At 45.0% G+C, this 24,423-nt stretch overlaps 1 protein-coding gene and 1 long non-coding RNA gene across 4 annotated transcripts in view; both read right to left on the bottom strand.

The window, feature by feature from the left end:
• The window catches only part of LOC308465417, a 144,715-nt gene that overhangs the window by 100,386 nt on the left and 19,906 nt on the right, over nt 1-24,423 (bottom strand). The window lies entirely within an intron of this gene.
• Nucleotides 733-22,307, bottom strand: PGAM5 (PGAM family member 5, mitochondrial serine/threonine protein phosphatase). 2 transcript variants are annotated; one of them, XM_080985262.1, is made up of 6 exons: nt 21,818-22,307; nt 16,015-16,193; nt 14,671-14,796; nt 13,075-13,163; nt 12,334-12,467; nt 733-2,064 (listed from the first exon to the last, which is right to left on the bottom strand). In XM_080985262.1, the coding sequence occupies exons 1-6, from the start codon at nt 22,090-22,092 to the stop codon at nt 1,914-1,916; spliced, it is 954 nt and encodes a 317-aa protein (XP_080841388.1). In that variant the 5' UTR covers nt 22,093-22,307; the 3' UTR covers nt 733-1,913. The 2 variants fall into 2 exon arrangements, with proteins under 2 accessions (XP_080841388.1, XP_080841389.1); XM_080985263.1 differs by having other exon boundaries at nt 12,334-12,464; nt 21,818-22,306.

Genomic DNA, 24,423 nt, shown 5'->3' with positions numbered 1-24,423 from the left:
CAATATCGGCAGCAACCTGGTAGAATCAGGCTTCCAGAATAATAAACTTGCACTCAATTCATAGATGATAGGATTCTCAGTGACTACTAGTCGTAATGCCTGTATACCCACCACGTTTGAAGGCAGCTACCGCCAGCTGCTTGTTATGAGTGGAAGAGTGCCATTGCCTTCATGTCCGTCTGCTGTGAAGAAAATGTTGGACTAGTTTGGTCTGATAACAGCAGAGTGCTTACGTTAACTGCTGCTGAACACAAAACAGGAGAAATAAACAAGAACAATGGGGGCCTCAGTACCTGGTGCTGCAGAGTGGAGCAGCCAGGAGCAGCAGCAGCGCCCAGGACAAGAGGATCCATGGAGCCGGGCAGCGCCAGCCATGGGGCTGGGTGTGTGTGCAAGGATCCCCTTGGGTAGGGAAGGGGCTCCACAGTGCCACACCTGCGGTGAGATTGCCATGTAGCTCCCCTTGGGTATGCTCCAGCAGTGCCATCACCGCTTCCCGTTCCCACGGCTGCATTGAAAGGGACTCTTAAATTCAGGGCTTGGCACCAGCTCATGAGTTTCACCCCTTCAGATCTCCCCCACACACTTAGAACTTACTCCATTAGCAAAATCATGTACATATAGCACCATAAACAGACTAAAAACCAGTCTATAAATGCTAAGAGGTCAATTGTTTACCTGAAGAGAAAATAACCACTGCTATTTTTAGCAACTCTTGATATCAAGGAAGCCTTGTGAAAGTTAATAAAAAACTATATTTGCAGATATTTTACAAAGATAACTTTGTTTGCATTGATTGAAAGACAGACCACCACCTTTTTCCAGGTAGCATTTCACCAACAGCAGATTCCATTTCAAAAAGTAGTTTTGATACATTATAAAATAAGACAAATAAGCATGCTGAAGAAATAGTGCAGGCTATGCTCTTGGGGGTGGTAAGGAGGAGGCTCACTTCTAAATTTAGTTTAGCACCCGTGTCCCCAGGTGTGCTTTGCCTCAATGGGAATAATGACAAATGACATGTAACCATAACTACTGCTAATAAGTCCAGGCCTTGGAGAGTGGTTCAATTCAGACTTTTACACTAATTGTGTGAGAGGGGCATTTGTAAAGCAAATGAGAACACTCATTTTCATATAAGAACAATTGTATGTGATACTGAAGGGCAAGAAGAAAAGAATCAAGTCCAGTCTCCTTTTAGATAGTCTCTTCATCTTTGATACCATCGTGAGAAGGGCTGTTCAAGCAGCCATTGCAGCATCATATTCTACTCTTGTTCCCGCCAACAGGTGTGTATAGCCAGGGGACACCCTCTAATACATGCCCTTTGCACATTTTCAGTTTCCAACCTTTGCTCTAAAGTAACACAGACATGTAAGGGAGCTAAATTATTACGTTACGAAAACTCAGCCACAATTGTAGTTGCTGAAACCGCTCTGCCCCAATTCTTGCTGATCTAGCAAAAATAATTTTGCTGATTACCAATGCAAAGAATTGCTTTCTAATCCTGTGGTATTTCTGTATCCTCTTTCCACAGAAGAGAGGGGGAAATCATCTCTACACACAGCAATATGCTTAGGTAAGAAGCCTGGGAACCTTTCATGTTGCAGCCAGGCAAGTGGCACCCTTACATGAGTTAAGTATGTAGATTCTCTGGTTTTAGGTTCATTCATTAAGCACTGCTGTAAAGTCTCCATTCATTTTAATGGAGCAGGAGACTGTACTGCAGAAGTACTTTGTGGAATGTGCCAAAAGCACCATGAACACAGCAATGCTGAACAGCCCTTCTATTTACAGATAAATGAAGTGGGGGAAAGAGTAGGCGTTCACTGAGTACACTGTGAAACGCAATTTCCTACCAAGCCATAACCTTATACACCACAGCGGCACCAGCGGTGCCAGAAAAGGCCCACTCAGCTGCGTGTGATTTTCTCAGGAGGCATAAAGCCTGTGTCACCGAGCAATCGAAGCGCCACTTTGCCACTAGGGCGGATGACCAGGTGGGTGATGCTGCCATTGTTGAGGGATATCCGAAGCCAACCTTCGGGAGGAAATTGTAAAGCTCTGAAAAAGATAAGGAAAGCAGTTACTTCAGCATTTTGAAATGAGTTGTGCTTCTTTTCACTGTTCTTTTTGCATAGAACACATTAGCATTTCAGCTGCAATATGTACACGATAACATTCAGAACAGAAACCCTTTGCAACTGAGAAATAAAAAAGGTGTGGTTTGGGTTTTTTTTACTTTTTACAGAAATAAATGACATTGCAAGCACAGTAAAATCCTTCTGATTACAAACCTGAAGTCTCAGTCACAACTTAGTCCTCCTGCCCTCTTGCTTCCACCCCACACACTTGGCATTACAGTAAGCTTAGAGATACTACTTTCACTTTCGGCAAACATCTGCCTGCCGCTTGCTTTTGATGACTAACTTGCTGACGTCCCTACTACAACATGTGTTGCCTTGTACAGATCCCACCTTACTTTTAACAAGCTGAAAATTCCCTCCAGGGAACCTTGCTTTGCCTCAGGAGTTATCCAAAACTGATTAACATTCCTACAATTCACTATAGCACTTTGCAAGTTGCAGGTACTTTAAGTGGGAATGAGATTCCTGTAAGAGGCTGGATTCTACAGTACAGAGCACAAGGCCATCCAAAGCATAAGGCAATCTACTGAACTGCACTTCAGTATCAAGAGTCCCAACTTCAACCTGAGGCTCCCAGTGGCTATGAGAGGCTTCCTAATCAGCAGCCAGGGTCAACTTGATATTTTTCATTTTCATTTTTAGGCTTACTGAGGGATTTTAAACTTCACCCAGCAAATCCATAGATAGGTTTCCAGAGGCATCACACAAAGAGGTGAAGCCAGCTTACCTATCCCTCATCTCCAAGGTTGGTTCACCCACCCTCACCATCTAGTGACTCAACCCCAATTCATAAGGCAAATTTATTCCAAGCAAAAGGACCTTTTGGCTCTTGCACTGTATGAGATTATCACTTCCAGGTAGGAAGAAGAGACAGCCGAATAACAAATCACCATGAGCATCAGTGGAATTGATCTCAGAGATAGCCTAAGAACATAAGAGTCTGCTAGATCAGGCCAATGGCCCACCTAGACCAGTGTCCTGTTCTCACAGTGACCAACCAGATGCCTGTGGGAAACCAGCAAGCAGGATCTGAGCACAAGAACTCTCCCCTGTCCTGTGGTTTCCAGCAATTAATAAAATCCTACTTGGATTTAGAGGCCCAATACATTCAAGAAAATACCTAGCACACGGGCTAAGCTATTTTGCCTATTAATTGTAAACGTGGAAGAAAAATATACTCTGGGGAAATAATTTGTGATTTTGCAGTGAAAGGCCAGACGAATGAAGATTTAAAGTTCTCTAGTCTTTTTATAACACAATGGTTATAAATGTAAATAAATTACATTTATTTAAAAAAACACTGACCAGGTGATATGTTGGGACAAACAAAGTTACAATGTAGTCAGCAAGCCTTCTTATGTGAAACAATATCAAAAGAGAGAGGTGGTTATGTGCACAGGAGAAAAGTCCCACCAGAGACTAATACGTAATTTCAGAAATGTAAAAAATGGAATTTCATTGTGCCCATGTAACATTTGTTGAATTTCAAAATTAAAACAAACATTTGGGATTGTATGAACGGTGAAATGTGGGAGGGGGGAAGAAAAAAGGTTCATTGTTTCAAGGGGTACAGGCTATAAATACTTAAATGAGTGTGCCCAATTTTGAGGAAAGAGGCAGACCTGCGTGATCTTTCCTTTGACCCGAATTCCAAAGAGATACATTAAGTTGAACAGTAGTCCCAGAAACTAAAGTAAACTGTTCTTTTAAGTTAGTGTAATACTCAACCACCTTGCCTCAAGTCCAACAACCGTGTCCATCTTTTGCAAGAGTCAGTTACTACAATGGTTTCAAGTACAAATCACTCTTTCAAAAAATGAACATTTGTTGGCATAGCTTGATAGTTAGAAGTTCAGCAGAAAGACATCAGTACAACTCTGAAACCATACAAAGAGCTTAACGTACTGTCAGGGAACTGCCATCGGAAGGAAGGGAAGTGAAAGGGCTCACACAGGTTGGGAGAGACTCAGCAGCTGAAGAGGGAACCAGTAGGGGGAGAGGAGCTGGGCTGAGGGAAAGGGAGCTGGAGGGATGGCTCAGAGACACTTCCAGCGAAAACAGTGGGGAGGTTTCAGGACCTCCTGTAGGGACACCCACTCCTCGCCGGAAACTGTCACGCAGAGAGTCCAGAAGACGTGTTTCCGTTAAGGAGCTTTTATGTTGGAAGCGATTCCGAAAGCAACCACTGTCGGAATCTGCCAGCGACTGACGGAGCCATGTTTAAGGGGCTCCGTTACAGACAGAGGTTTGCAAACTTGACCAAACTCTGAGGGACTAGGATTTTACACACAAGCAGCTCATCGTCCCATCACAGCATTCCGACAGTCTTCGTGAGCAGCTTGTGCAGGAGAAGGCATCATGAGCAACCCAGCCGGAACCGGAGAAGCAGGAGCTGGAGCGGGTCCAAGCCTGGAAGAAAGGTACCGGGTGTTGGAGGTCCAGCTAGCGCTGCAGACGGCGAGGCTTGAGGAGAGGAGGGCTCAGGATGCAGACAAAAAGGGGAAAGACACCCAGCTCGTCAGAAAGGTACCAGGATTGGTGCAGAAGTTTGGGGGGGAGCCCAAAGACTATCATGGCTTTCGGACAGAGATGCAATATGCCCTCAATCTGCAGTTTGATGAATTCCCTGACGAGGAATCACGAGTGGCTTTCGTGATTGGGCATCTTGAAAAGGGGGCGAGAGACTGGGTTAGACCCCTGATGGCAGCGAATAGTGACGTCCTAAAGGACACGATGAAGTTCTTTCGCGCCATGGATCTGATGTTTTCCAGCGATATTGAACAGGGAGTGGTCCGCAGACAGTTAATGGCTTGCAAACAGGGGAGCCGATCTGTCCGTGAGTACTGGACTGAGTTCACCATGTTGATCCATAAATTGGGGTGGGATCTATCGGCGGAACCCATTCAAATGCTCTTTGAAGAAGGGCTTTCTTCGGCTGTGAAAGACGAACTTTCCCGGGCGCCCAGGGCGGAGTCTATGGACCAGCTGACCAAATCAGCGCTGACCATAGGAGCGCGCCAGGAGGCGAGAGCATTGGAGAGGCGGGAAGGGAAGGGGGAACGTTGGAGGGAGCTTCGCATTCCAGACATTCCAGAGCCAACTTTCCCGCCGGCAGAGCCGATGGAAATCGGAACAGCGCGCGCGCGCGCAGTTTCAAAGCCCAGTGAGGGGGGAAAGAAGGAGGGAAAAGGCGCCCGGAAATGCTATCTCTGCCAACAGCCAGGTCACTTTGCCAGAGTCTGCCCCCAGAGGAAGGAATGGCAAGGGATGGTAGGAGCTGTGGAGGGAAGAGAGGAAGAAATACCGAAGCAAGTAAAAGCCAACGCCTGGCTGCCACCGTCGGGGCACAGCAGCCAGGCCAAAGAGCAGTGAAAGTGCCCACGCCAGAACCTCCTAAACCCGCCCTAGTGATAGAAGTGGCGCTAGAGCTGCCAAACGGACACCCTCTAAAGATAAAGGCGCTGTTGGACTCAGGCAGCTCCTGCAATTTCATGAGCAAAGAGTTTGCAGCTGAACACCAGATACAGACGATCCCTTTAAGCAACCCCCTGCAGGTGACCACGATCGATGGCAGGGAGCTGTTGGGAGGAGAAGTCAGCTTGCAGACCGTCCCAATGATAATGAAGGTGGCAAGGCACACCGAACTGATAGCGTTTAATGTGGCCACCTTGGGAGGAGCTCCCATTATATTGGGGATGAGCTGGCTAGCGTTACATGATCCGCTGGTGGGCTGGCATCAGAGAGTGGTTTCTTTTGGTTCAGCACATTGCTTAGAACACTGCAAAGAGGGAAAGGGTTTGGCAGGGGCCCAAGCCACCCTAGCAGGGACTGAAGTAACGGAGAACGTGAAGGTACCACGACAATACGCAGATCTCCGCGACGTCTTCAGCGAAAGGGAAGCTGACCAATTACCCCCGCATAGACCCTTTGACTGTCAAATCAATTTACTCCCTGGGGCACAGCTCCCTGTAGGCAAGCTGTACGCCATGTCAGACAGAGAGATGCAGGAGCTAAGAGAGTTCATTGACAAGAACCTGAAGAGAGGGTTCATCAGAGAGTCCAGGGCGGTGGGGGGCAGCCCAGTGTTTTTTGTGGATAAAAAAAACACGAACAAGCCGAGGCTTGTGTGTGACTTCAGGGCCTTAAATGCAGTGTCAGAACCAGTGGCTTTCCCTATGCCCAGGATTGACGACATTTTGACAAGGGTCAGGAAGGGAAAGATTTTTACTAAACTGGACCTAAGGGGGGCGTACAACCTGATACGAATAAGGAAGGGGGATGAATGGAAAACCACCATGTTCACCCCTTTGGGGGCATTTGAATATTTAGTTATGCCCTTCGGCCTACAAGGAGGCTCCGCGTGCTTTCAATCGTTTATGAACCACGTCCTGGGGCCTTTGCTTTACAAGAATTGTGTGGCCTTCTTAGACGACGTGTTGGTGTATTCTGAGAATGAGGAGCAGCATGTGAGAGACGTCAGAGAAGTGTTGAGCAGGCTGCAAGCCAACCAGCTGTGGGTGAAACTGGAGAAGTGTCAGTTTCATACCAAGGAGGTGGAATTCCTGGGGTATCGCCTGTCAGACAAGGGATTGGCCATGGATCCCGGCAAGGTCCAGGCGGTGCTGGAATGGAAAACACCCAAAACAAGGAAGGATGTGCAGAGGTTCCTAGGATTTGGGAACTTCTATCGTAAGTTCATCCGAAACTTTGCCCACCTGACGGCGCCCATTACGGACTGTCTCAGCAGTAAGAAGAAGTTCGTTTGGACTGAGGAGGCGGAGCGAGCATTTGAGGAACTAAAAAGGGCCTTCGCCTCGGAACAACAACTCCTGCATGTGGATTTACAAAAACCGATGAGAGTGGAAACTGACGCATCAGACAGAGCTATTGGGGCGGTGCTTCTGCAGCCAGGGAAGGAGGAGTCAGAGTGGAGACCGTGTGCCTTTTTTTCGCGAAAGCTGAACAAATCCGAGAGGAACTACACGGTGTATGACCGAGAACTACTAGCCATTCATGAGGCGTTCCGGAGATGGAGGCACCTGCTAATTGGCGCACAACATAAGGTGCAAGTGTGCACTGACCACAAGAACCTAGAGTATTGGAGGACGGCACGAGTGCTCAACCAACGGCAAGTGAGATGGGCCCAGGAGTTCTCCAAATTTAACTTTGAGATTTGTTACGTGCCAGGCCCAGAGAACATTAGGGCGGATGCTCTCTCACGCAAACCTGAATATTTGGAGGGGGAGGGAGCACCCGAAGAGAGACATGTCATTCCAGAGGACCGCTGGGTGTGTGGGGCGGCATTGGTGGGACAAAGAGAACTGGTAGAGGAAACAGAGAATGATGAATACGCCCAGAATAAGCTCAGAGGTCTTAGGGGTGAGGGAGAGGAACCAGGGGGTTTCGAGGAAAGAAATGGAGCTTTGTATTACAAAGGGGCACTGTATATCCCTGAAGGAGACTTAAGGGGGAGGGTACTCAAGCAGTTGCACGACAGCCCCACGGCGGGGCATTTTGGACAACACAAAACCATGTGGTTGGTCACCAGGGAATTTTGGTGGCCTAAGGTGAGGGAAGATGTACGGGAGTATGTAAGAGGGTGTGAGCAATGCCAGCGAGCCAAAGGGGAGAGGCGGGCACCGGCGGGGCTATTAGAACCCTTACCAACCCCAGAACGACCTTGGGAGGCAGTGTCGATAGATTTTATGACTGATCTGCCGAAGTCCAAGGGGAAAACAGCCATCATGGTGGTGGTAGACCTACTAACAAAGATGTGCCACTTTGTAGCCTGCTCGCATGCAGTCACGGCGGAAGAGACAGCGAAGTTATTTGTAGAACACATTTTTAGGTTGCACGGGGTGCCATTGAGGGTGGTCTCAGACCGAGGAAAACAATTTACTTCCAGGTTCTGGAGGAAGCTCATGAGCTTACTGCAGGTGGAGGTCAACTTTTCGACTGCCCGGCACCCTGAAACCAACGGGCAGGCGGAAAGAGCAAACGGGGTCCTCCAGCAATACCTGAGGTGTTATGTCAATGACAGAGAGAATGACTGGGTAGAAAAGTTGGCGCTGGCGGAATTTGCCTACAACAATGCCGAGAATGTGTCCACAGGGATGAGCCCCTTCTTGGCTAATTATGGGTGTCATCCCAGGGCTTTCCCAGGGGGAGAAGGGGAGAGATGGGGTGTCCCGGCAGCCGAGCATTTTGTAGAAGAAATGGAAGCAATCCATCGTCAGCTCCAACTCAACTTAGAAAGGGCGAAGGAAGAATACAAGAGGCAGGCAGACAAGAACCGAAGGGAAGGTGAAACCATAAGGGTGGGAGATAGGGTGTGGCTGTCAACCCAAGGGTTGCCGTTCAAAGGAGGTTGTAAGAAATTAAGACCCAGGAGATTGGGTCCCTTTGAGGTCATTCAACAGGTCAACCCAGTGGCTTTCAGGCTCCGGTTACCCAACCACATGAAACTGCACCCAGTATTTCACAGGTCGTTACTGTCACCGTATGAGGGGGGACGAGAAGGGATGGCCACTCGGGGACCGGTCATAGAAGAAAGGGAATGCAGCAGCCATGTGGCAGAAATCCTCGACGCCAGATGGAAGGGGGATCAGGTGGAGTATTTGGTAGCGTGGGAAGGAGAACCGGAGTCAGAAAACACTTGGGTAATGGCAGAAGATATCAATGACGAGGTATTGATAGAAACGTTCCATCAAAGGTTCCCAAGGAAACCTCAGCCTGTGGAGAGGTTCCGGAGGGAATACTTTGGGACCACCGATGAGGAGGAGGAGTTGGAAGGATTCTCGGAATCGGAAGGGGAAGGGGAGATGGACTCTGAGGAGGAGGAGTACTTCGAGACCAGGAACCGCAACAGGTGGAGAGAAGTGTTCGGGACATCGGAAGATGAAGGAAGTTCATTCCGGGGTTTTGCCTCCTCACCGCCCGTAGAGGAGGGGGCGAGAGGGGATGAAGGGGGCCCTGGAGGGGAGGTGGATGTCAGGGAACTGCCATCGGAAGGAAGGGAAGTGAAAGGGCTCACACAGGTTGGGAGAGACTCAGCAGCTGAAGAGGGAACCAGTAGGGGGAGAGGAGCTGGGCTGAGGGAAAGGGAGCTGGAGGGATGGCTCAGAGACACTTCCAGCGAAAACAGTGGGGAGGTTTCAGGACCTCCTGTAGGGACACCCACTCCTCGCCGGAAACTGTCACGCAGAGAGTCCAGAAGACGTGTTTCCGTTAAGGAGCTTTTATGTTGGAAGCGATTCCGAAAGCAACCACTGTCGGAATCTGCCAGCGACTGACGGAGCCATGTTTAAGGGGCTCCGTTACAGACAGAGGTTTGCAAACTTGACCAAACTCTGAGGGACTAGGATTTTACACACAAGCAGCTCATCGTCCCATCACACGTACCATCTGTTTCTACATACACTGAAATATGGTTCACACATAAACTACTCATTATGACTTGCACTGTTAATCTAGTTAGCCAGCGCAAGCACACATGTCACCCTCTATTAGAAATGTAATGTACCAGATGTGTACTAATATAGACAGGATATTAAATATTAAAGGGAAGCTACACAAGAGGTTGTTATGGAGGTTATAATCTAGCAAAAGGTCAGCAGACACCCTAGGTTTTAATCTGCAACTAAGAAGGCTTTTAACCTCTCTATGTGGCAATAGTCACGTTTCAATGTGGAAAGTTGTAGGAACAGGGTCAGCCTCTTATCAGGCTTGCACTACATGATATGACATTCCTTAAGGCAGATCCCTATCCAGAAGAAGGTGATCTTATCAACTTTTGAAATTTCAGGTCTCATTTGCTTTTGCAATGTTGACTGCCAGCTCATTTCTTACTTGTTTGCAGTACACTGTTAAACAAATGCAGATAGGTGCATGAGGCTTGCAACAAGATAGTCCAGCTCAAAACAGCTGAGCTGTGATGGAATATTTGATCTCATACCAGCTATTCCTACCTAATGTTTCTTGCCTACGCAAACAAAGCAACTCTTAACATACTCAACTTTCTGAGTTCACAATGTTCAATTCCTCTAATATATGGATGGCATACTGGGCTCCATGTCTCCCAGAAATGTTTAAGCCTCCCAGAAAACTACCACTGCACATATTTTCAACCACTCCTCCTGAATAGCAAACCCATTCTGAGCACACACCACCCCCAATGGAACCTGTGAATAGGTAATTAATTGCTTCACAGCATAAAGCCATCAAGGTGGTGTACAAGATAAGAACATAATCTCTAAAAATAAATTCAACAAGCTCTAAAAACAATGGAGTCATCCCTACGAGAAAAAGCAGCAAAACTACCTTTTCAGATATAAAATATTGGTATTCCACTCATAACTGAGTCACAACCTGGGCCAAATCCTTAAACAGAAATTTCCTCAGTAGGCACCTAAACATCGTGAGTTTGGATGGTACAGTCATACCTTGGTTTTCGAACAGCTTAGTTCACGAACAACTTGGAACTCGAACGCCACAAACCCAGAAGTAGGTGTTCCGGTTTGCGAACTTTGCCATGGAAGCCGAACTTACGGCGTGGCTTCCACAGCTTCCGATTGGCTGCAGGACGCCCCTGCAGCCAATCGGAAACAGTGCCTTGGTTTTTGAACATTTCGGAAGTCGAATAGACTTCCGGAACGCATTCTGTTCGAAAACCAAGGTACGACTGTAATTGATTAGACAGCTCAAACTTCAGCACTAAAAGTCCAAGTATCCAGTGCAGGCTAAGTGCACTTTAGTTATGGATGCTTAAGCCTGTATGCTCTGTTCTCATGCTGCACTTCCAAAACAGAAGCACTTAACTGAATTCAGCATCTCTTTCAACCCAAACAGGTCTTCAGCACAGTTCAAAGAAACCAAGTGTCAGAGCTGGCTCCAGGTCCCAGCTCACAGAGGACCAACGCTAGCCGGCAGTAATGTACAAAAGTCTTTATTGAAGTACAGTTTCCATTTTCAAGCCGCAGCGCCCCAGCTCTACATCTAGGGGTTAGATCGGCGAAGCTCCATCTGAGTCTCCGCCCCCTGTACACCAGTTTAAGATTCTAGCCTTACTCCACCTCTTACGTCTCTCCTTTCTCCTCTGGGTCCTGCTACCCCCCGGGGTCCCTTCCTTCCTGGATTCTTCTGACGCTGACGTTGACCCCCCTGACTCCTCCCCCTCTTTTCGGCGGGCTTTGGGACCTGGCTCCCTATCCGGGCTGCCAACTGCGCCGCCCTCCTGTACATTTGAACTTGGCGCGCGCGCCCAGCCTTCAACCTTCCTCTCGACCGTTTCCTCGCTCCCCGATGGAGGCGTGGCCAATCCTGACTCATGTCCTCCCACTGGCAGTGCGCCGCCTGATCCCGATGCCTGGGACTCCTCCCCCCTACTGCACTCTGGTGTGGACGCTGGTCCTGATTTCCAACTGCTGCTCTCTGAGTCCCCTCTGGCCCCTTCTTCCTGGGGTGTCCCCCTCGGCACCCCCCTTGCTCTGACCATGGGAGCCCCTTTCTGTGAATCTTCCGATTCGCTGGAAAGACTCAGAGACCTCGGACCGCTGTCATCGCTAACATTTCCTTCGGACTCCTCCCCCTCGCTCTCTATTTCCTCCCTTTCCTGTGCCTCTGCTCCTGAACCCCTGACACCAAGGTTACACTGTCTTAGAAGATGCAACCAAAAATGGTAGAGTTGAGCAGGATGTAACATGAGGGACAACTGTACATCTCTCAGAACATTTATTTGATGCCAGAAGGGAAATCCAGTTTCACAGCTCGGGGGCAGAAGACCTGCTAGACAGTTACTTTGGATTTTAGTAATAATTTGTTTTGCTAACCCAAACTTTGGTCCAGGATTTGGAGGTTCTGCAAGCAGAGCAATAGATAAGCTGCATTCTCATTTTTCCATTTCTAAATTTCATAATACGTTTAGTATGGAAGGTCTATTTGTTTTAAAATCCCCTACTCAAAAATAGAGATTAGAGCAAAGCTTCAAGTTAATCTGGCCGTCATATGCTCTCTGGACAGCTGTTCATTTTACTGTGCACACACCCTCTCCAAATAACTCAGAACCACTAAATGCATTTGACTGCTTAAGTTAAGGGTTAGCACATTATTGTTTTGGTCATGAAGAGCCAATCTAAACTGTATCCGAAGGTTTCCCATACCCACCAGTTTGTTTCAATGCCATAGTTACCTGCAAACTATGTAACGAATGACATTAGCATGACAGACGTAGATTTCATAGCTATCCTCTTCCTGCTTTACATCAGCCCTATGAATGTAGTTTCGAAAGGCAGCTTCAATCCGAGCCCCATCTTCGTAATACTGCTAAAAGGCAGATAATTGGTTATTGATGTATATATTAAAAAATGCACAAGCTTTTCATCTTTAACTCGCCATTAGCGTTGGCTACAGAAAAGGATTTTGACATTTCTGATCAAGATACAGGGGTCATTATCCAACCTCAATAACCTGCTGAGATTACTGCCCTAGTGAAGGCTATTTTTCTCCACCATCTGAAGTCCATCTTATCAATAGAAATGGACTGCACAGAACATACCTCTTCTGGACCAAACTCAGTGTGCTGGGTCGTGCCTTTTAAACTCTACACCGCCTGGGCAATGGATAACTTATAGGAGGTGCTACTAACTGTGCATCATCCTGTTTATTAGGTCATTAAGTTGGGCTTTGTTTTGTGTTTCCTCATTCACCGAGTTCAGAATGATTAAAGAAAAAAGGTAGGACCTTGCTGCTGTGGCTCCCATTCTTTAGAGTTCTCTCCTTAGTGATATACTGAAATGTTCGTTCCTTTTGCTGTCGTTTAATAAAATATTCTGTTAATGACAGAAGAAACCTGAGGAAACTTGTCTACATTGCTATAAGTAAAGCCAAAGATTACACAACATTAAGGCAATTGCTTATACAAAAATCTTACCACAGCTTCTGGCTTCCAGTGGGAGCTAGGAGGATTTGGTTCAATTGGAGCTCCTTCACGCAGAAGGTCAGTGCTTGATTTCTTCACCCCTGGGGGAAGAAAAATGAAGACATGCATTTCAGAGCCTTGTCTCCAGGGCCATCTCTGACATTAAACTCTAGATCTGCATCTATACAAAGTAAGTTAGCATATCAAAGGTGCTGCAAATCTTTTAATACCCTGGTTGTAAACTCATGTTATGACAAGCAAGGAAGACAAACATGGCCTGAAGGTTTTGTGCTAGAATGTACTCCTTGTACAAGTAATGTGCATCATGTCAGAGACAGAGATTAAGAGAAAGGGTCTTGTTGGTGACTTGTGGAAGCCAGTTGGTTTTTCACATCTCAGCCAGTGTGATGTATCAGCAGAGTATGTGCAGCCCCCAGCAGAGTCTTAAGAGATTTCTTGCTTCCAGCAGCCAGTTTTTTCTAGAATTCCAAGGGAATTCTAAGGGAAAAACTCCTCCCACTCAGTTCAAAGTAACAAAGAGTTTATTGTCTCCAGACACAAGACAAAGCTAAGCACTGCTACCTACTATGTACAGTTCTTCTGGTCCTTGACGTAAAGATACATGTGTACAGACCCACAAATACCATCACCATGCTAGCTAACGCTGCTGTGTAAAACCTCTTCCCCCAACTCTCACAGATTCAGTCAGACCCTGACAGCAAACAGAACAATATCAGGACAGGCGCAGCATCAGAACAGGACCAGACAAGATGTCACATAATGAAAGCAATGCCCCAGTGACTATTATACCTGTCTCTACTCGTAGGCATATCTCCTGAACCAATGGAAGGGTGAACGACTCAGCAAGTCATATACTTGAGCTTGCTCTGTTGCTATGGTAACCCAGTGCACCTGCGCTCCTATCTCAGAACATCCAGACATGGGGGATCAGAGTGGTTCCCCATCACTAACATAGAGAAAAGAATTTCGGCAAACCTCTGCAGCAACACCTTGGTAGTTCAGTCGGTAGAGCGCAAGACTTAATTTCAGGGCCGTGTGTTCAAGCCCCATGTTGAGCAAAAGATTCCTGCATGATTGATTGCACTAGATGACCCTTGTGGTCCCTTCCAACAGTACAATACAATTCTATGATTCTATTATTCTATGTACTAATGTTCTCTTAAACATATCACTATGTGTTCTTTCCCACTTTGCAGTCAATATTGGTTCTCACACAATTAAAATTAATAAACAGTAAATATATTAGGAATACATGGGAGATGTTTATCAAAAACATTTAACAGGCCTTCATCAGAATATTCCAGGGCAGGCAAACAATTCACGTAACACACAAATGTAGTGTTTTGTTTTTTTAATAACATAAAGGCAGACTGAAGATATAAAACTTAGGGGGGAATAAAGCCCAATTCCAACTAAAATTCCCCATCTAAAATGCCTATGCAAGGGCTTAATCAGGCACCATATGTCAATGCTTTGATTCAAGAATGCACCCAGCTTAGTCTGCATGGCCCACTCTGTGTTTATTAAAGCCACACTGTCTATTTAGAACAAATTATGTTTCCTGATTCAACAAGAGAATTCACTCACCAGGAAGATGCTTGCTGATGATGTTGGTTGTTTCAGTTGCTCTGGTCATAGAAGAATGAACAATTTTATCAAATTTCAGTCCCAAGCTTGCAAGCCTTTGCCCTGTCAACTCAGCTTGTTCACGACCTGAAAATTAAGGCAATGTATAAATTGCAATGTGTGTCTTTTAACACATTCGGGGGGGGGGTGTAAAATAAGATTTCTACATTATGTAGACCTTTTGTCCCAGCACAATGATACACAAACAGTTATTGGCACTGCTGTTCTTTCAACTTGTATCTTCATCCAAACAGATACAATGAATTTTTGAGTATGTGGAAGTACAAGCAGAATTCCAGATGGGGCCTCCTTGCTAATCAAGGGTTTGTTTAATCAGGAAGAAGGTTGCATTGTTTGTAGAACTATTTAATAATATTGTTTTATATATATGTATATATAAGTATATTATAAAATATATATGTACGATGCTTTATAGCAGTACAAAATTATAATCTAAAATTCAACAGAGGATAAATAAGTAGAAGGGAAGGGTAGCGTGGGCAAGTGTAAAGAAAATATATGCATTTGTTTCAGTTACATATGCTTAGCCTTGGCGACAGGAATAGTTGCTAGGAGATGGGAACTAGGGTGCTGAGCCAAAGACTATATGGAAAAGGAGGGCTTTGAAAGATTTGAAGAAGCGGGGGGGTGGGGCAACATACAGGTATTCTGGGAGGTAGTTCAAAGCATACCAATCAGCAAGGGTGGGATCTTCTCAAAGAGCAGGAAGCCTTCACATGGATTAGGGTAGTCAAGTACAGGCAATGAGCAAATAAGAGCAAAGGGATGAGAAGCAAGAGAAAGAGGGATTTGAAAGCCACTAGACTTAGTGATTTGATTAATAGGCAAGACCAAGTGAACCTACAGAGAAATGCTGCAATATAAAGTTTTCCTGTGCATCAGAAAAGCCAGTCATGTTGGAGAAGAGGGAAAGAAATCATGTGTCCAGCTGTGCTCCTTACTGCAACAGCAAACTAGGCCAAATATTGCTCTTCCAGCATTGGCAGAGAAGGCACTGGGGGCAGAAAAGGCTGGGCAACAGACTTGGGGATGAAATGACACAGCTACTGCAACTATTCATTTACACAGCTGACCAACAAAAGTTTGTAATGCCTAAATGCCAATTCACAATGGAAATAATCTACCTGTTAACAACAACACTCTGATCTCTGCCACGAAGTACTAAGGGTGACTGAATAGTTTCCCTACCCCACATTTTAATGAGAGGTAATCAAATCAGTAAATAAACTGGCAACTTTGCTTTCTCCCCCAGCTCTGAGGTATGAAAGGGCCAGTCATACATACCAAGCTTGGTCAGAATTCTCTCTTTATCACTGTTCCCATCTGTGTTGTACTGAGAATGGCGTATGAGGAATATGTGTCTGGTAGCTTTTGCTTTGTAGTGGGCTAGACGAGATGAGTCCTCCTCTTCCCCAGTCTCTTCATTTTTCTTTTTCAGGTGCATAAGAGCCAGTGGTTCTCTCCTGAAAATCATTTTGAAGTTTATATTTCTGTATCAATAAACGATGGGGCAGAGGTAGCCAACATAGTGCTCACCAGATGTCTGACTACAATGCCCATAATTCCTGACCATTGGTCATGCTGGCTGGGGCCAGTGGGAATTGGGGAGTCCAACAACATACATAGAGCTCTATGTTAAGATACTCCTGTAATAAGATAACTGGACATGCAAATGAAGTGACCCAACAACATCCTTTTCAGTGCAACGTGTTTGCTTGACAAAATCAACCAGATTTACAGTGGTACCTCTTGTTATGAACTTAATTCGTTCAGGAGGTCCATTCTTAAGCTGAAACCGTTCTTATCCTGAGGCGTGTTTTCGCTAATGGGGCCTGCCTCTGGTGCACAATCTCCATTCGCATCCTGGGGCAAAGTTCGCAACCAGGAGCAGCTACTTCTGGGTTAGTGGAGCTCATAACCTGAAGCGTTCATAACCAGAAGTGTTTGGTACAGAGGTACCACTGTAACAATGCTCACTTTATATCCCCCACGCAATCCCTCATTAAGAAGTTCAACATCTCAATAATGTCTCATTTCTACCCATTGAGAAAGGCAGTTTGGGGGCAGTTTGTGAAGCCAGAAAGAAAAGGCAGCAATGCAAAGCTTCAGGAGTCTAGTGCAATGAGAGATTTAGAGGTATGACTGGTGCCCAAAGAAACACTTTTAGACATACCAAAGAACTGAGGCATGAGTCTGCAATGCGTGCGTAAAAATACATACAGCATCTAAGCACAGTGCACTACAACTACTACAGCAGGCAAATAATTTATTAAGTGGTCTGCCAAGATCCTAAGCAATTTTTAAGTGATCTGTGGTGGGGAGGGGTTTGGGAACCACTGCATTAGTACATGAACCAGCCCTATACCAAGACTCATCTTCTGAAGCAGCCATTTGGAGTTGCTCAGTTTCATTCCAGTGTCTGAAATTATTAATCACTGTATTTTCACTGGTCCATTAATGCACCAGTTCAGCCAATATCTTTGGCTCTTTTCTGCCAACAGGGTACAAGATTGTAGGTTTTCCCATCATCCATCTGGAACATTTCCCCATTCTTTTCCTTCTGTTCTGATTTCTCACATCTGTCTCAGCTTTTAGCAATGAAAGGGGAAATTCTTGGAAGCAAATATCAGCTTATGTACTCAAATGTGGTTTTTTAAAGTTTTGGAATATTATAGAAGAGTCAAAGAGTTATTTTAACATCTGGAAGACAAAGTGGACTAGCACAAAAGAAAGTATATATAAGACAGCCCTATCACACAGAACACATTAAATATTGATACATCTTTTTGATGATGTTTATGCTATTAATACATTTCACAACAGCAATATAGCAGCACCAAGTATTTCTCTTCTCACATACTTTGTAGGGGTGTGCACCAACCACTAGATTTGATTCAGACCTCGATTTGGTGCTTAAGAAATTAACCCAAATTAGCTTGACCAAGTTTGAATCAGATTTTTTTTAAGGGAAGAAATTGTAACTGCTACTTGATGAAGTTGCTACAATAGGAACAACTTAGTTTCCACAATACCACTAGCACAACTGCAAATACATGCACCACTTAATGCAATTCCGAAGTCTGGATGTTAGAAACAAGCCAGAACTGTACCCACCCCACATATTTTCCTTTAGTTTATTTACAGATAGTCTTATGTCCCATTCACACCCAGAAGATATCTTAGTACTTAACAGTTTAAGCAGAACCATGAGATAAGAGGTATGAGATACAGAACAGAAGACATGTATGGCCTTCACAGCTTTGGGGAAGGGCCATAGCTCAGCAGAAAAGCATATAGGAGGTCCCAGGTTCAATCCCCAGTATCTCCAAAAGGGGGGGGGGTCCAAGCTTGAAACCCTGAAGAGTTGCTGCCTATCAGTGTTGACAATATTGAATTAGATGGACTATTGGCCTGGCTAATTAATTTTGATGAGCTCTAAAAAAAAAATTTCATATTAACAAAATTAAGAAAACTTGAAGTTTTAAAATGAAAAATATTGGCCTGGCAAGGAATATAACGAATTGTTCATTGCTATCACACCGGTCCAAGGAACTTCTCTGCAAAGTCCTCAGGGACCCAAAGAATATTTATTATATATATCACTTATAAAATTTGTATGCTATCCCTCATCTGAAGATCACAGCATAAAAGTTAAATATGCTAAAAATTGAAACATGCTAGCAAGGCAAAATTTTAATACCAAAGTTTACAATTCTAGCATATGAGCTGACACATGATTGTGCACCTGTTCTGAGTTTACCTATTCACTGCTCTCAGAACGATTTTGAAGAAAAGCTAGATAGTATAGACTTTGAAGTGAGACAGAAAAGTGGTTTTTCCCATGGTGGGTACAGTTGAGAAACTGCAGTGCTGTGCCATAGAAGAGAATAAGCCAAGTTTGAACAGATGTCACCAAATGACATATCTGTAATAAGCCTCTCATTTATTTGTGCACACATCTGCAATGTGTAGTGGTGCCAAGCCATTATAAAATTAGGAGGTGGGAGGACTTTTGCTCAGATTTAGTGTTATTAAACCAGAGATAGAACCATCTGGGAAGGAATTAAATAAAAGTATAAGCTTAGCACTTCCCTCTAGCTTAGCCTTCCCTACCCTGGTACTCTCCAGATGTTTTAGACTACATCTACCATCAGCCCAGTGGGATGCGGGTGGCACTGTGGTGGGATGCGGGTGGCCCACTGAGCCTTGGGCTTGCCGATCGGATGGTCAGCGGTTTGAATCCCTGCAATGGGGTGAGCTCCCGTTGCTTGATCCCAGCTCCTGCCAACCTAGCAGTTCAAAAGCATGTCAGAGTGCAAGCAGATACAGTGGTACCTCGGGTTAGTAACTTAATTCATTCCAGTGGTACCTTAATTCATTCCAGTGGTACCTCAGGTTAAGAACTTAATCCATTCCGAAGGCCCAGTCTTAACCTGAAACTGTTCTTAACCTGTGGTACCACGTTAGCTAATGGGGTCTTCCGCTCCCGCCACGCAGCCACTGCACAATTTCTGTTCTCATCCTGAAGCAAAATTCTTAACCTGAGGTACTATTTATGGGTTAGCGGAGTCTGTAACCTGAAGCGTCTGTAACCTGAGGTACCACTGTATATTATTTAATAGATTTATACCCAATCTCATCAGGAAACTTTCTGTTATTTTGAGATTCTCTAAAGGTTCTCTAACCCCAATTATTAAAATGTCCTTTCACATCCAATACTGGTGTAGAAGACTCTCCTAAACTGTCAGGAGTCAACATAACCACCTAAATATGTTTAGTGGGGAATTATATTTGCATTGTTGTGGCTTGGTAAAGAGTCTTGAGTTTATTAACAATGTGAGTGCTGAATTCATAATTTTGACTCATCACCAATTTAAATCTCCTTGGATATTAAGAGAATGAATCCACATCCTGCTGAAAATTGCTGGGTATACTCCTCAATTTTCATTTTCCACCCCAGGCACAGCTGTGCTTCAGCAAACAAGGGTGAAGCATAAATACCAGTTCAGGGGCAGACATCAGTTAGGGTTTGTTCACATTAAGCTTTCATAAACTGAAATGCAACTTCTCCTATTAAGTTTCTCAACATTTCTTAAGGTGAACATAGGGAAGTGGCAAGAAGTACAAGTGTGGTTCTCAGATATAAGTTCAGCAACCACATCTCACAAGATTTACCAGAAGTCTGTCTAAATCACATATTCACAGTAACATACATGTGCATTTCAGCACTGCCTGTAGTTAAAAGCTGTGTAAGAAGCCATCCGAGCCAATACAAGCCACAACTAGGGATGAATCTTGACCTGTGGCAGAAATAGTTGAAAATATAAAACTGCTTGCTGGAAAGAGGTGGGTGGGGTAGCAAGTGCTGAGTACAAGTGACCATCAGGTTTCTGGGCACCCTGAGCAGCCAGATACGATGGAATAAATGTTTGGCAATAAACACACTGGATCACATTTACCTCTTGTCACTCAAGGTAAGGAAAAACTACAGCCATTTAGTGCTGTAGTCAAATGCTAATGCAAATTAGAATGTGCAACCATAACTGAACACTGAAAAGATGGGAGAAAAACCTGCTTGTAAAAAATACAAGTTTGTTATTTGAGGTATTTTTAACATTTTGCCGTCACTGAATTGATTGGGATTCTCTCCCAGTGAGAATATGGGGCTTAAAATCAATGTTAAGAATGGCAAGCAGGGAGTCAAATGTGGTAGGAAACAGATCGTGTGTATAGACTGCGTAACTCTCCAGGAAAAACAGGGAGATAATCCATTCTAAGATTGCAATTCAGTAAAGTTACTCAAAGTGTTTGGGTTAAGAATGTGCTTTTGTTTAATTAGGCTGCAGATATTTTTAAAACTGTACTTTTTTATTAGAGGTACTGAAGGGAATGGTTGTGTTATATTAGGAGAGACATTTCCCATCTCTCCACAATGAAGACTGCCCGCTGCAACAAATTCAGGCACTTAACTTAAAACATACATCTTTCCTGCAGAATTGCATTTACTCACATGCACGTTTCATCAGCTAAGCCCCATTCAAAATGGATAAATTCTATTTAAACAAGTTATTTTTATTTGGACTCCTAGCTCATACAAAACAAAGACCCCCACATAGCCTTCATTTGTGCCAGGGCAGAGTCCCTGCATCTGTTTATATTATGCCAGAACTCCATAATAAAGATTACACAACACATCATTAATGAAATACACTGCTACAGGATGTAGAGGTAGTGAGGAACTTAGATGGCTTTCAGCTAGGATTAGACAATGGCTCTTAAGCCGCAACTACTTGTTTCCAGAGAGCATTCCCAGGAGTTATGAATTACCTTTGGGTTTTGCAGCTTCCTGGAGACATTTACCTGACTTTTTTGGGACACATGGACTAAATGACTTTTTAGAATCCTTATTTCAGCAGATTTATGTTCCACTTTTTGACTAAGTTCTCAAGTTTCAACTCACAAAAGTCTCTCCCTTATTCCCCCAGGGATTTCTTGCCAAATTTTGTATTAACATGACGAAGGGCCTGTCATTCCTGTACTAAACGACGATAAAGTCAATCAAAGTTGTACCACCAACTCTGATTTATCAAAGTATTTCTGTATCACGATGTCTTAAAACACCTATTACAAAGCCCATGATCTATCCCCCACTCCATGCCCTCAAATACATGTAATTAAGAGGCAGCAGCTCCTTAAAGCAAAGGCCGGGTAAATCCACCCCCTCACTTTTAGCAACACTGCAATTCAAACCCACAAAATCGTCTGGAGATGCAGCTCTTTCGACAACCGGGAAGAGGCAGCGTTTCATTTTTCACTTTCATTTTCTTTTCTGGTGAAGGGAAAAGCACTTTATATAAATAATAAAGCAACCGAACGATTAAAATATGACGATGGCGAAGTCCATGGGGGGTGGGATAGGGGGTTGCCAAAAGTGAGCAGCCTGGCGTGCTCCTGTGCTTTTGAAGGTTGCCAACTTACGGCATCTTGGCCTGCTCCTATTACCTTGGGGAGGTGTTTTTTTGGGGGGCGGGGGGGGGAACGGGATTTTCGCCCGCCCGCCAAGAGGCCTGAAGATGCTTCGCTTTACCTGTCCCAGTTGTCGTCCCAATAGCCGCAGTTGGGCTTCTCCAGCCAGCCAGGCGCCGTGGCGGGGCAGGAGGCTGCGTTGGCCGGCGAAGACAGAAGCAGCAGCCCCGGCGGGGGAGCCGCGGACGGAGGTAGGGGAACCGGGGCGTCGCCGGAGCTTTTACCCACCACCTGCTGCTGCTGCTTCCCGAGAGGCACCGCAGAGAAGAAGACAGAGCCGCCCGCCAACCCGCAAGCGGCGGCCGCGGCCACCGCAACGACCCGCCTGAACGCCATGGAAGGAACTGAGGGAGGTAGGCAGGCGACGAGAAAGAAAGCGCGCGAGGAAGCGGCGCGGAATAGGGGCGCCCGAGCCTAAATAAGCGGCGAAGGAAAGGCGGACTGAGGGAGAGGGAGGAGCAGGAGGAAAAGGCAGCAGCCGGCAGCCGGCGTCACACGCCCCCTTCACAGCGCCGCCCTGTCGAGGCGGGCAAGGCAGGCAGGCAAGCTGACTCCCGCCGCCGACGGCGCCCGGCGTGGGACAAGATTGCTCCGTCCCTGAGGAGAAAAGCGTTTCTGAAGGAAACTGGTGAGGAGGGGAGGGGGAGGGGGCGCCAACATCCTCGCGCACGCGCTCTTTACCTCCCTTGTTTTTGCGCGTTTCCTTTTTTTCATTCTGTTATATTACTCGTTCTCCAATTTTTTTTTAATTTTTTAATTTTAATCGAATAAAGGAAACGAAACAAACGCCTCGCCTCGCGTACGTGATGTGCGCATACAAAATGAAGACGGGGGTGGCGGGGAGAGCGTAAATACCGGTTTTACCCGAATATACACTTTGGAAAAGAAAAAGAAAAAAAGGAATAAAACACCACCCCCAACGAATCTAGTTGTGAGGAAAAGACTAGGGGTGGTGGTGGTGGGGAACCGAAATCAGGAAAATACTAGTTGTTGAAATTATATATTTATTTTATACGCCGCCTTTCCCCCCGGACGGGACTCGAGGCGGCTCGCAGATAAAAATAACTGTTCAAAAACAAAAGTTAGCGTTCGGTTACTTCCCGAAGAATGTACACCAGCGTGTTTGCTTGCTTTGTTATTTGCATCTGCTCATTCCCCCTCCTCACAGGAGTTTTCTGGGCGACATTTCTCAAGGTTAGGTTCAAAGCAATTACATCAAAACACACTTAACGTATCCACGCCATGCGTTTCAAATGCATGCAATGCACAGACAACATGAAGAATATTTGGGAACTGTCGTTTCTCCCCTCACAGCTGCAATGCGTAGCATTCCTAAGTAGGGTTCACAGATTCTTTGAGAGAAATCCTCTGCTTTAAGTGTGTGTCACAGAAAATTACATGCACTGAATGCGATTTAAATGCTTTGTGTGGATCTGCATGGTTAGTGCAAAACTAATATAAAAAATCACACACAAAAAAGAAAAAAAAACTCAATTCCTCTCTCTCGGCTTTATCAGCACTATACATTTAAGGCAGTATCATGCCACTTTAAATTCTCATGGCTTCCCCCAAAGACTTGGGAACTGTAGTTTCTTAAAGGTGTTGCGAGTTGTTGAGAAACCCCTATTCCCCTCAGATAAGTGACTTAAGAGGGTGATGACCACAGCATTTACTCAACAATCCACAGGCCTAAAAAAGGTTTCTGTGCCTTATTTGGGTTTTAAAGGTTGACTCCAGTAACACTAAGACGATTGTGTTGACAATCACTGCTGCTGTGAAAAGTATTTCAATTGTAGGGTCACAGACTGTACTTCTAGCAGTTCATTGCCAATTAACTCCATCCTCACCTGCCATGTTTATATGTATGTGTATATATCACACATAACCCCAAAATATTATTTCCAAAGTAGGTGAAAGGGCATTAAAACAACAAATAATATTAAATGTAAGCAAGTGTAAAGTAATGCACATTGGGGCAAAAGAATCTGAACTTCACATCTTGGAATTTCCATAGCTGAATGTAAATGCTGACCCAATGTGCAGCTATAGTTGGTTTTTTTATATAAAAAAAGATAAATTCTGTGGTAGGGATCGTTACAATTCATTGATAATAAGACTGTCCATATCATAATGCCCTTACACGAAGTGTGACTGCTCTTGGAATACAATATTTGTTAGACTTGTAGAAGTCGGTTGACTCATAACCTGTTAAACTTAGGCCCACCATCTGTTGTTGCTACTACACCACACTTCGACCTGTGTGATCAGTGGAGCATGCACAGCTCCAGCAGAGTTTTCCAGCAGAACACCAGAGTTTTCCTGGGCTGGATCTACACTGATCTGTAAAAAATCTGTAAAAACAACAATGTAATATACAGTAGCTCTCAAAGCAATTTCCCATTGCCTAAGGTTTGCTGCTCTACAGCACCCTCTGGTGTTACCTTTTTATAACACATGTTTAACGCTATAACCGACCAGTGTAGATTCACCCCTGCTTTCCAGTAGTCAATCTTTTACAGAGTTCTTGCTTAAGGAAACTCCTTGCCTGCTCAGTTCACTTCAAAGTATAAAGTGTTTAAGACAAGCTTAAAACACACTAGCAACATAAACTTTAAGAGAGGCTGGTACATCATGAACTAATCTCCTATAGCACAGTTCTTCTGGTTT

The sequence above is a fragment of the Podarcis pityusensis genome, assembly GCF_964106645.2.
Source record: "Podarcis pityusensis genome assembly, chromosome: 16".
Lineage (NCBI taxonomy): Eukaryota > Metazoa > Chordata > Lepidosauria > Squamata > Lacertidae > Podarcis > Podarcis pityusensis.
The sequence above is the reverse complement of the archived record's forward strand: the minus strand, read 5'-3'. Positions and strand labels throughout refer to the sequence as shown.

Coding starts and splice junctions, on each gene's coding strand:
- PGAM5 (XM_080985262.1), bottom strand. CDS start 22,092: ATGGCGTTCAGGCGGGTCGTTGCGGTGGCCGCGGCCGCCGCTTGCGGG. Junction 14,797..16,014: donor GAGAATTCTGACCAAGCTTG/GTATGTATGACT, acceptor CTTAATTTTCAG/GTCGTGAACAAGCTGAGTTG. Junction 12,468..13,074: donor ACTGGAAGCCAGAAGCTGTG/GTAAGATTTTTG, acceptor TCTGCCTTTTAG/CAGTATTACGAAGATGGGGC.